Here is an 11,472-nt window from a genome sequence, read left to right as displayed (position 1 = left end):
ACTTGTTATTGTAGTGTATGCTTATAGAGCATTATATCAGCATACCAGAATCAAGCAAAAACCTCACACAGTTGGAGTTTCTATAATTGTATCCTACTGCCACCTACTGGCCCATGCACCTGCATGCAGCTCTGTAGCACCTGCGTTTTCCTCATTTGAAGTCATCTGTTGTAACTAATGCACATTCTAATTACAATTCATGGGAGGAATATGACAGTCTGGGCTTGCCCATTATAGAAGTTGGCTCAGTGCATTGATACTGATCAGAAATGACAGCAGCACTGTTCCAGAACCGCAAAGACAAATAAATTTCAAAGAGCACAACCAGAGACTGAAACACGGCATGTGAAAGTTCTACCGCATAAAACCCACTTATCTAAATATAAGACTCCTCTCTGAGATTCAGATTTATTTATAAACCACTCGAAGACAGATAGAAAATATTCACAGCATACACATTACAAAATAACATGTCACAACCTTTCCAAGGATAACAAAGAATTTTAAATGCGTCATTGATGATCAGGGTGAATGAATTCAAAAGAATTTTTTAAAACCTATAGGATCCAAATAGGGCGGCTATTTGAAAGGCTATATAGGTTTTAAAACATAAATGAATAAAAATGGTACTTAAGATGGCACTAATGTAGTGCATTGGAAAACATCCCTTTTTAGGGATCATTAAAGGCATAGTTCACCAAAAAAATAACAATTATATTATCATTATCTCCGTCTCATATAATTTCAAAATTATATGACTTACTTTCTTCTGCAGAACATAAAAGATTTCTAATTAAATTTTTGTAAGGATGTTCTGGATGCTCTTTTTCATGCATTTACACTGAATGTGGACAAAGGCTTTTAAGCTTCAAAAAGGATGCAAAAGCGTCATAAAAGAGATTCTATTAAAAAGAGTGGCCAGGATATCCTTTAAAAATGATTTTTGTGTTTCACAGAAGATAGAAGTCATACAGATTTGGAATGAAAGGGTGACGAAAAAATCATTTATGAGTAAATTTACAGAACTATTTCCTCATAATAGGCATTAAACAAGACCCTCGCACCCTGATACACAAACACACACACAAACAGACAGACATATACACACACACTCACGCTATGGTACTGTAGACATGATGCCACATTCTGTTTCGGCTGAATGAGAACTTTCTTAAGTTATCCAGATAGCCTCGCAGTTTAAGCATCAGTCATCCAGTCAACATCATCTCTGGTCTGGCTCATTGTTGCGCTCAGCTTGTGCGCTGCTGTAAATGTTCATTTTGTGGTCTAAAGGATGCCAGACATCTGTTTTGAGCATGTTTCAGCCTTGCATACTCATAGTGGGCTCACATATCCATGTCCCCATCATACGCCAGAGCCAGTGCCTTCTGTGGACTGCTGCTGGGACTGTCCTCCGGGTTTTTACTGAAATGCAAAACGTGAATATACAAGCTTGCAAAAATGTCTGAATACACTGAAACTCACAACAACCACTTAAAATACAAATTGAGTCATAATTTGTTGCAGTTTAAATTATCACCACTAGAGTGCAGAACATACATTGTCATATTTCATATATGGTATTTACCAATTAGGGAGTCATACTTTTTTTTTTTGTCTTAAAAACATATGTCAGTTGTTTATGTAAATGATAATGTTCAGTCAGGCAGTCATTATGGCAAAATAAACCAATGGGAGGGTGATTAGGACCTTGATTGTTTTATTATGTGTCATAAGAAAAACATTAGACTAGTACAGCCATGTAAAAAGTCAGCCTCACCACAGTAGGAAGGACATAAAGATGAGGAGGAGGATCACAAAAAACCCAGCTGCCATCAGCCCATATACCCACAACTTGACACGGCCATCTGTCAATAAAAATAAACATTAATGTTTACAAAGTACAGTTTCTGTAAATCATTCAGACTTATTAAACGTCGTCACACCGAACAGGTTAACTTTTCTACTCACTAGTCAGCCTCACTGCATTTCTAATCATGCTTTTGCATACTATTCTAACTCAAATGTTCAGAGAATTTTTTTTTTTTTTTTTATAAATAAACGCTTGTTTAAATTGTCTTTTCCAGTACCTGGTCCAAGAGGCTTCAGCGCCCAGTCCTGGATGTGGTGCTCTGGTCTAAGACGGCCTGCGGTGGTCTTCACATCTACCTTCTTATGGTCCAGCCCTGGCGTTCTGGTACAGTAGTCAAGGAACCCATGAGAGGTCATGACCTCCGTGAAGCCCTTCTCACAACCACAGACTCCATTCTGACAGAAAGACAGAGAGAGTAATGGGGCAGCATGGTGACAGCTAGATACTGAAATGTGCTGTTTTCCACATATGGAGCCACACAGTTGTTAATGGCATTAGAGGGTGAGATGAAGTTGTGATATGTGATGATAAAGGCATTTATATCTCACCATAACAGACTGTCAATTGATACCACACTTTATAAACTCTCAGCATCTGTCACAGCTCATTTCCAAATAAAAATAGTATTCACTGCTGGTAAATGTTACGTTATTGTAAAACATGGACTGGGTGATGTTGCCATAACAGCAGTTGTATTACCAGCAGGGTGAATCTCGAAAACACGTCCCTGTCATATTTCACTGAAGACGTTGGATATTTTTTTATATTAAATTGTTAACCATATTTATGATTAAAATATTATAACAACAACAACACCAAGAGTTATCTTATATTTTTATATATTCTATTTTCATTTCAATGAATAAGTAATTTTATTTTTAAAGTAATTTTCAGTGTGCTTTTGTTATTATTAGTTTTGTGGGGGGTTTTGCAGATATTTCTTTAGTCAATTTTTATTTCAGTTTAGTTTTAGTAATTTTAGTACATCAACTTAAACTTATTTCTTATAATTATTAAAAACAAATTTTAATACATATATGTGACCCTGGACCACAAAACTTAAGTCTTAAGTCGCTGGGGTATATTTGTAGCAATAGCCAAAAAAAAAAAAAAAAAAAAAAAACCTTGTAGGAGGTCAAAATTATTGATTTTTCTTTTATGCCAAAAACCATTAGGATATTAAGTAAAAAAAAAAAAAAAAAAATTGCTTAATTTTCTGTAAAGTTGCTTTGTAATGATTGGTATCGTAAAAAGCCTATATAAATAAACTTGAATGAATTGAATTGAATTGAATTAAGTACAGATCATGTTCCATGAAGATATTTTGTATATTTCCTAGTGTTTATATATTAAAACTTAATTTTTGATTAGTAATATGCATTGCTAAGAACTTAATTTGGACAACTTTAAAGGCGATTTTCTCAATATTTAGATTTTGTTTTGCACTTCCAGATTTTCAAATAGTTCGGCCAAATATTGTCCTATCCAATATAACATCAATGGAAAGCTTATTTATTCAGCTTTTAGATGATGTGTAAATCTCAATTTCGAAAAATTGACCCTTATGACTGGTTTTGTGGTCCAGGGTCACATATTTTATTTCAGCATGATTTCAGTTATGACAATGATTTTGAATTGCTTTAGTTTTAGTTAACTAACAATACTGGGAGGAAGGAGAGGTAATTTAGATGATTTTGAATTGCTTTAGTTTTAGTTAACTAACAATACTGGGAGGAAGGAGAGGTAAAAAAAACACACATTTTTGGGGTGTCACCTGTGTGCAGAAGGAGAAGGGTTTGGTGCAGGGAGGGTGACACTGTCGTATGGCAGAGGGCTGGTTCTGAGTAATGCAGCCCCCTAATGTTTAAAAGATAAAAATGTACTGTAAGATTAAAATCTGCGATTGTGTTTTTTGCCCAGTCATCTCCATGCTTAAAAAGCTATGAAATAAGATAATAAATAAGATGATTTCTGAATGAATGCATTCTTAATGCAATAGTGCACACCTGTGACATTGACTCCATCAGAGCGCTGGCACCACACCAGTCTACGGTTATGCCTCCATTCACCGGTCATCCATTCATAACTAAGACATGTTCCTCCTGGAAGAACAGACAAAAACACACTACAGTGCTTTTCTGGTACAGTGGCTGAACAACACTTCCTGTCTATCACTTCTCAGTCTTGGAGCTATTTTCTCAAACAGCCAGAGAGGAAATAACAGTGTGGCAAAACAACAGCTTGGAAATGTTCAAGATGAAGAAAGAAAGAGAGAAATGGGTTTATTTGGTCAAACTGGGGGGGGGGGGGGGGGGGGGGTGGGGGGTACACGTTTTGTACAGTAAAAACGTAATATTGTGAAATATTATTACAGTTTAAAACAAATATTTTCTATTTGAATATGCTTTTAAATGTAATTTATTCCTGTGATGGCAAAGCGAAATTTTTTGCATTACTGCCATTACTCCAGTCTTCAGTGTCACATGATTCTTCAGAAATCATTCTAATATTTCAAAATTAAAAACAAAAACAAAAAAAACTCAAACTGCTTGGTGTTTTTCTTCTGTATGGCTTCCCACAAACCTTGGCATGGCCGTGTCTCATACATCTGGCTGGGACAGGTGTCCTGGTTCTCCAGGACCTGTGTGACTATGGCTCTAGAACGAGCCTGTCGACCCCATGTCTCAAAACTCCGTCCATCCAAACACAGCAGCTGACACAAACTCCAAGGTGACCATTTGGTTAGGTGGCATTCTCCTGACGTGCGAGATGGAAATTACAGCCGATAAGCAGTTGCAAAGAGCTCCTCAAGATCAAAGGCGCTGATTCATCACTAACAAACCCTTCATTTAGATAAATATCACTTTCAAGATGTCACTAACGTGTAATTATTTAGCTTTATGTTTTGTGAGATGCAGACCTGGACATGGGACTGTGCAGGGCTGCAGTAACTCAGTCTCGCTGACTTTGCCCTGTGAATTTCCTAAACACATTTTATCCTCTACTGGAACGGGCTGAGGAGGACCTGAAAGAGAACCCCAGTGCACTACACATGATATTTCCCTCCGACTTAATCCCTCGCCACAGTCGGCCCCCTGCAAGCAGAGAGAGACAGATTACAGAGAGAGCGCAAGAGGATTTCAGCTGTCTAAAGATCTAAAGATCAAATAGTGATGTTATTTTGGGCTATTTAGATGTATTATTCATTTTCTGTGTGCTGCTGAAATATATCAGGTAATTCTTCTAGATTTCTGTTATTTAGGAAGTGTAAATCTGGTGGGTAGAAAGAATCCAGATTTAACCATAATATAATTGGCTCATAACACTGTGAAGAGGCCTCCGCATGGGCTTGTGTCCAACACGCCAAATGATTCACAGCCAGAGAGTGTTTCTGAACGCTTGTTGTTCTGATTGGCTAAAAAAGTGTGTTGCTCCCTGAATGCTTTTTTTTAATTTAATTTTTTTATAAACTGCTTACAGAACCCAGGTCTGCCATTGAGACAAATTTGATTGCTCAGGACACCTATTTCAGTGAGGCTGGAGCAAGATTTTATATATGGTATAAAATGCACCTTTAATTGGTACATTTAATTAATCTACTAGAAAGAAACCTGCTGAGACACTAATAAATGCACTTTCTATTTTATTGACAAATGATTTGTATTTACATTTTTTACAACTAAAACCCCTTTTTTAAATTATAAACTTTACAGTGACATATTTTACACCCCCAAAATAATTTTACTTTATTGGTACTTATTTAACTTACTAAAAATGATAATTAATAATTGGTGATTATTTAATTTAATGGAAATTTTTATTTTAAATTAATGTTTTTTATTTTATTTACTAAAAATATTACTTAATTTTCATTCATAACTATAAACTTATTATATTACTTATATACATTTTTCAAAATATTATTACAGTTTAAAATAACTATTTTATATTTTAATATATTTTACAATTCAATTTATTCCTGTGATGCAAGTTGAATTTGATGAATAGAAAGTTAAAAAGGACATTTATTTGAAATAGAAATCGTAACTGTCACTTTTGATCTTTTTAATGTATCCTTACTAAATAAAAGTATTTCTTCATTTCTCCCTATAACATATACTTTTAGTTGCAGAATAAAACAGTAAGTGACAAATACATCTGTGGATAGGGTTTTCTTCAATGCCATTATTTACTTATATTATGGTGCCGCATCTACATAAAGATCTGCGACTGAGAAAGAGAACTCTATCAGAGCTGTTCATAACAGCCCAGCGAGGATGATTTTATCTTCTGTGAGCTCAGGGAAAACCCTGATATGATGCGTTTGCTTTGACAGTTTAATGGAGAGCAGTAGCCTTCAGCTATGTGAATTTCTTCAGTCTGATCATGTGTGCATGTAAAGGACAGTGTCTCAGTGGCAGATGCAGTAGTTAGCTTGAGTTGAACTCAATCAGGTGCACTACATCAGTAATACCTCCACTCTGCATGGTCTCCAGTCCCCCACTCTCCAACTGTAGCATGGCCTGATGGGACAGGGGTGAGTTTGGGAAAGCTGAGAGGGACAGGGACGACCTCCCTCTCCAGCAGGCTGCAAAACGACCCTGGACCGTGTCATCTGACCTGGAAAATTCACATACAACAAGACACAAACACATGGGATCAGAAGCTCAAGTCCAGTGACAGCTCTGTTTGCATGCTGAAGTTTAATAACCGCCCTGGGAAGTGTTTACTCATGGGGCCTGCAGAGCCTTGAATTGAGATAAATGAGACTGATAAAAGCTTTTAATTAAGTCCCTAACAACAGCCAAGTTCAAGGAAGCATGACTGAACTCTCAAGGGTGTAAACAGCCATGTGCTATCTTTCCAAAGATACTAGATTCATTTTTACTGGACAGTGTTGAAATGGAAAGCACCACTTATGTTTTCATCAAAAAAAGTTATATTATTATAAATTTTTTTAAAATTTTTTAATTATAAATTTATTAATTTTAAGTTGTTGTTTTTGTTGTTGTTTTATAATTATTATTCATTTTATTTTTATTTTTATTATTCATTTTATTTGCCATTATTGAAAAGGAAAACAAACACTTGTTTTCATCAAAAAACAAACAAATAAAAAAATTCTAAAATAATACGAAATATTAATTTATTAATTTTTGTAAATTTACGTATTTGTATGTTTTCTTGCCAGTTTTGAGAAGGAAAGCACCACTTATGTTTTCTTCAAAAAAATAAATAAATAAATAAATAAATAAATAATTTAAAAAAAGTGTTTAAATTGTTATATAATTATAAAATGTTAATTAATTAATAATAATAATTATTATTAATTAACGTTTTTATTAATATTTGTTTATAAATAATTTTAACAATTAATAAATTTATTACTTTTAATTAATTAATAACATTATTATTATTATTATTATTATTATTACTATATTATTATATCAGTTGGAGATCATACTTTGGCTTCCACAGGTGTGTGAACATTCTGACCAGGTGGACCACTCTGTAATCAGGCAATTAACAGGGCAGCCCACCTCACAGGGGGCAGAGAGCTTTCCACGTGAAGGACCCAGCTGAAAAAAAGAGAAGAAAACAATAAAATAACTGGACTCCTTTTAGAGCTTTGGATGAGAGAATTCCAGTAAGAAAAGAAAAGTTACCTCTTTGCACATGCTCAGTTCCACCAGCTTCCCGTCGCTGCGGACACAGTTCAGGAGTCTGGTCTTAATCCCATGGCCGCATACTGCATTTTCACTGAGCTGACAGCTACTCCAGTCTCACAACATACACATACACACTTCACTCCCTGCACTCCATAATGTGGACAATCTGTAAATTGTGAAAGTGTGCATGCTTGTAACAGCACCTGAGTAAAAGTAGGAGTATTTGAGACAGGTTATATTGATACAGGCTTGAGTCTGGTTTAGATCTGGGCAGGTATGATCTCCTTCTGGCCACCTCAAGACACTTCTACTCCTCCACCTCATATCACCATCATTGCAATCCTGGAGGAATGCAGGCATGAATCAGACATGCAAATACACCAATACATAATCTCGCATATATATCCTAATGGGGACTTCCCATTCATTGTGTTTGCAGTAATGCATTTACAACAAGTCTAAGAGACAAGACATTCTGGAGGATTTAAAGGCAGACATTTGTAGCTTATATTTTTGGTAAAGCAAAAATAAATTGTGCTATTTGAGCTGTAAAGCATCTTTTCGGGACCAGGCAAATTAACCTCTGTTTAAGTGTTACAGATGTAATTCTTTAGGTCAGAAGGCTTTAAGATTGCCTGATTAAAGTGTAATATAACTGCACAGGTAAGTAAGCTATTCTATCCCATTTGTGTCATGTCAACAAGCATAATGTTAATCATGCATTTTTTGTTTATTCAGGTACAATGCCTAGACTTAAAAATGCATTACTCTAAACACAAGTTTTGCTTGCTTTTACTAATGTAGGGATAGGCCACAAATATTTTTATTGGTAATCAACACAATAGCACAAATAAAGTGCTATATTTATACAAGAAAAATTATCTTAATATTAGCTGATTATAATTGCTACAGAAAAATCAATGCACCTTTATTTTTTAGATATGAATTAAGATTATTTAATCACTAATGAAGTCATTTCTTGTGGGACTCTCAACAGTCCATAATCCAAAAGGAAGATTTTAGGTTTTGCTATTCTCCTGGGGTCAATTTTAAAAAGTTCAGATTTATAAGTATAATAAAACTTTTGTTACCTGTTGTGTATTTCAGTACTACTGTGAATCATTTTGTTAAATCCACTGCAATATATTTACAAAAGCAATAAACACTTTATTTTAATCATCCCATCAAGACAAGCTTCTATCCATCCTGACATTTTATTATCTATTCATCAGCCCCTCCATCTATTCATCCATCAGTCAAACAACTGACCATGGTACATTTGGTCCACTGGCTCCACTCTGATGTCACACAGTGGCCGGGGCACGGCAGTAGACAGGTCTCGACTCTGATTGGCTTTTCCTCCTGGTCACACAGTGAGTCATCCACAACCTCATCCTGATTTTCTCCTCCCCTTTTTAAGCAGCTTTAGGTCAGAGACAAACAAACCTTATCTTAGCCTAAAATACAGACATCTAGAGTGATTCTGGCACCTCTTAAGCAAAGAAAATGTTACAGAGTAAGAGCACAAATACAACCAGAAAACACTGTTGTTCAGTTATAACATTACCCATGGTTTCCCATCATCCCCTGACCTCACTTTAGTCTGAAGAGCAGAGTTACGACCTCACTTATCTTTAAGAAGCAGAGTTATGACCCCATGGTTATGTTTGGATGTGTTGTGTTTTGTACTGTTGTGACCTCTCCTTGGTTTTGAACACTGACTTATGAGACAATTTTGCTGTGTGATGCACACAGGATCTGTTTTATCATTGTACCACAGAGTAAAACACAATATACTGTGCTGCTGTTCTGTGGCAGAATGGGGACATTTTAAAAGACATTCTCACTACGATACAACTTCTTTTTTTTTTTAATTGATGACTTCAGAGATAATTTGCTTATTTACTTTCTGATGAGCTCACCGGATTTTGCCGGTCCGGAAGCCCTCTCCGCACACAGGCTGAGTTGATCCAGAGTTCTTGAGATTGTTTGGTGGGTTTAGGACACACATGGACCAGGACTCCACTTCCCACACATACTGACTGCAGTCAGAGTAACAGGGCAGTACCTCAGACACCTGATCACAGACAAGATAGCTATGTTTTTAGTTATGGCAGCATGCACACAATTGTGTGTTTTGTGTGTCTCTGTGTATACAAGTATGTAAAGAAAAAATATAGCATGCTAATACTTATATAAGCAGACACATATACACTTAAGGGCAAAATATTATAAACACAAATACACACAATCCTCTAGGGTACTCACCTGAGCCTTTGTAGATATTCATATCAGCAGAACATGACCGGCAGCAAAACCACAAAGGAGATTGGAAAGAAGTGGAAAGGAAAAGTAAAGCAAATGAATGAGGAAAGAAAGGAAACAAAATAAATGAAAAGAGAGGAAATGAAAATAATGGTAAAAGGGCAAGAGAAAAAAATGGAAAATGTAAAGGAAAGAAATAAGAAATGAAACGGAACAGACACATAAAGAAAAGGATATGAAAGGCAGAGGAAAATAATGGGGAAAGAAAGAACACATGAAAGGGGTGGTAAGGAAGAGCAAAGCAATAGAGTAAGGGAGAGTAAAGCAATAAGTAAACAAAGAAAAGAAAAGAAAAGAAAAGAAAAGAAAAGAAAAGAAAAGAAAAGAAAAGAAAAGAAAAGAAAAGAAAAGAAAGGAATTAACAGAATGGGAAAAGGAAAAGGAAACAGGAACCGAAAATTAAAGGAATGGAATGGGAAAAGGAAAAGAAAAGCAAAAAAGGGGAAATGGAATGGATGCAGAAAGAAAAGTATATTAAATGAAGAGAAAATTAATGGGGAAAAGAAAAGAGCAAAGGAAAGGAAATGAAAATGAAAACGAAAATGAAAATGAAAATGAAAATGAAAATGAAAATGAAAATGGAAAGGAAATGAAAGGGAAATGAAAAGGAATGGAAATGGAAAGTAAAGCAAAGCAAAGCAAAGCAAAGCAAAGCAAAGCAAATTAAATGAATAACGTTCAATAAAAAAATTAAACAAACATGGAAATGGAAAGGAAACAGAAAAGGAAAGAAAAAATTACAGAAAATGGAATGAACACAGAACGAAAAGGAATTGAAAGGAAGAGAAAGAGGAAATTAATGGGGAAAGGAAAGAAAACAAATATGGAACAGGAAAAAGGGGAAAGAAAGGGGAAATGAAAAAGGAAAGGGAAAGTAAAGCAAAGCAAATGAATAAGGAAAGAAAGAAAAAAGGAAAGGAAAAGGAAGGAAATTAAAAGAATATTGAAATGAAAAGGAAACGGAAAAGGAAAGGAACAGGAAAATAAAAGGAAAGAGAAGGGAAAGGAAATGTAATGAACGCAGAGCGAAAAGAAAGAGAAAAGGAGGAGGAAGAGGAATGTAAAAATAAAGGAATGCAAAGGAAGATGGAACAGGGATAAGGGAAAAAAGCAAGGACAAATTTTCCATTAGTTTCTATAGGAACATGTTTGACCCCACCGTAGATTCGTTATTTAGTGGTTCATTATACTGTATGAGGGAAACTGAGCTGAAGGAAATGCTTGCCGACTGCAGATCAGATCCATCAAACTTTAATGTTGTGCTTGACCTGCCCCGATGAAATATAAAATAAAAAGAGTGAAATAAAAGGAAAAAGCAAAAAGTAGGGGGATAAGAGGTTCAGTCCCTGGAGTCTTGATCCTCTCCAGTCTTGTCTTAATAGAACAGCAAGTGGTGGAGAAACATTGTGGAAACAGCTGAAAGTGGGAAGCCTGGGGAAGTCCCCCAAAGCTAGGCCAAATGAATAATAAATTATACAGTAGGTTTACTCCCACACACAGATGAAGATACATTATTTATGAATTTATGAACACATATAATTTAGGCATACAAGTGTGGGCATTTATAATTTCACAGTAGGTGATTTTTCCCTGAGGCTAATTTAA

General features: G+C 35.4%; 1 protein-coding gene across 1 annotated transcript in view; it reads right to left on the bottom strand.

Moving 5' to 3' along the window:
• Nucleotides 1-394: 394 nt before the first annotated feature.
• The window catches only part of LOC109072868 (thrombospondin type-1 domain-containing protein 7B-like), a 54,166-nt gene continuing 43,088 nt past the window's right edge, over nt 395-11,472 (bottom strand). The window contains exons 16-28 of the mRNA XM_042766621.1: nt 9,465-9,629; nt 8,812-8,965; nt 7,746-7,884; nt 7,540-7,655; nt 7,338-7,452; nt 6,348-6,493; nt 4,794-4,968; nt 4,457-4,630; nt 3,880-3,975; nt 3,648-3,730; nt 2,091-2,268; nt 1,781-1,868; nt 395-1,425 (exon numbers count right to left, since the gene is read on the bottom strand). Coding sequence (XP_042622555.1) covers nt 1,347-1,425; nt 1,781-1,868; nt 2,091-2,268; nt 3,648-3,730; nt 3,880-3,975; nt 4,457-4,630; nt 4,794-4,968; nt 6,348-6,493; nt 7,338-7,452; nt 7,540-7,655; nt 7,746-7,884; nt 8,812-8,965; nt 9,465-9,629 — 1,708 coding nt within the window. The 3' untranslated portion in view covers nt 395-1,346. The remainder of the gene's footprint in view (nt 1,426-1,780; nt 1,869-2,090; nt 2,269-3,647; nt 3,731-3,879; nt 3,976-4,456; nt 4,631-4,793; nt 4,969-6,347; nt 6,494-7,337; nt 7,453-7,539; nt 7,656-7,745; nt 7,885-8,811; nt 8,966-9,464; nt 9,630-11,472) is intronic.

The sequence above is a fragment of the Cyprinus carpio genome, chromosome A11, assembly GCF_018340385.1.
Source record: "Cyprinus carpio isolate SPL01 chromosome A11, ASM1834038v1, whole genome shotgun sequence".
Classification (NCBI taxonomy): domain Eukaryota; kingdom Metazoa; phylum Chordata; class Actinopteri; order Cypriniformes; family Cyprinidae; genus Cyprinus; species Cyprinus carpio.
Note: the sequence above shows the minus strand (reverse complement) of the source record. Positions and strands in the feature narration are given on the sequence as shown.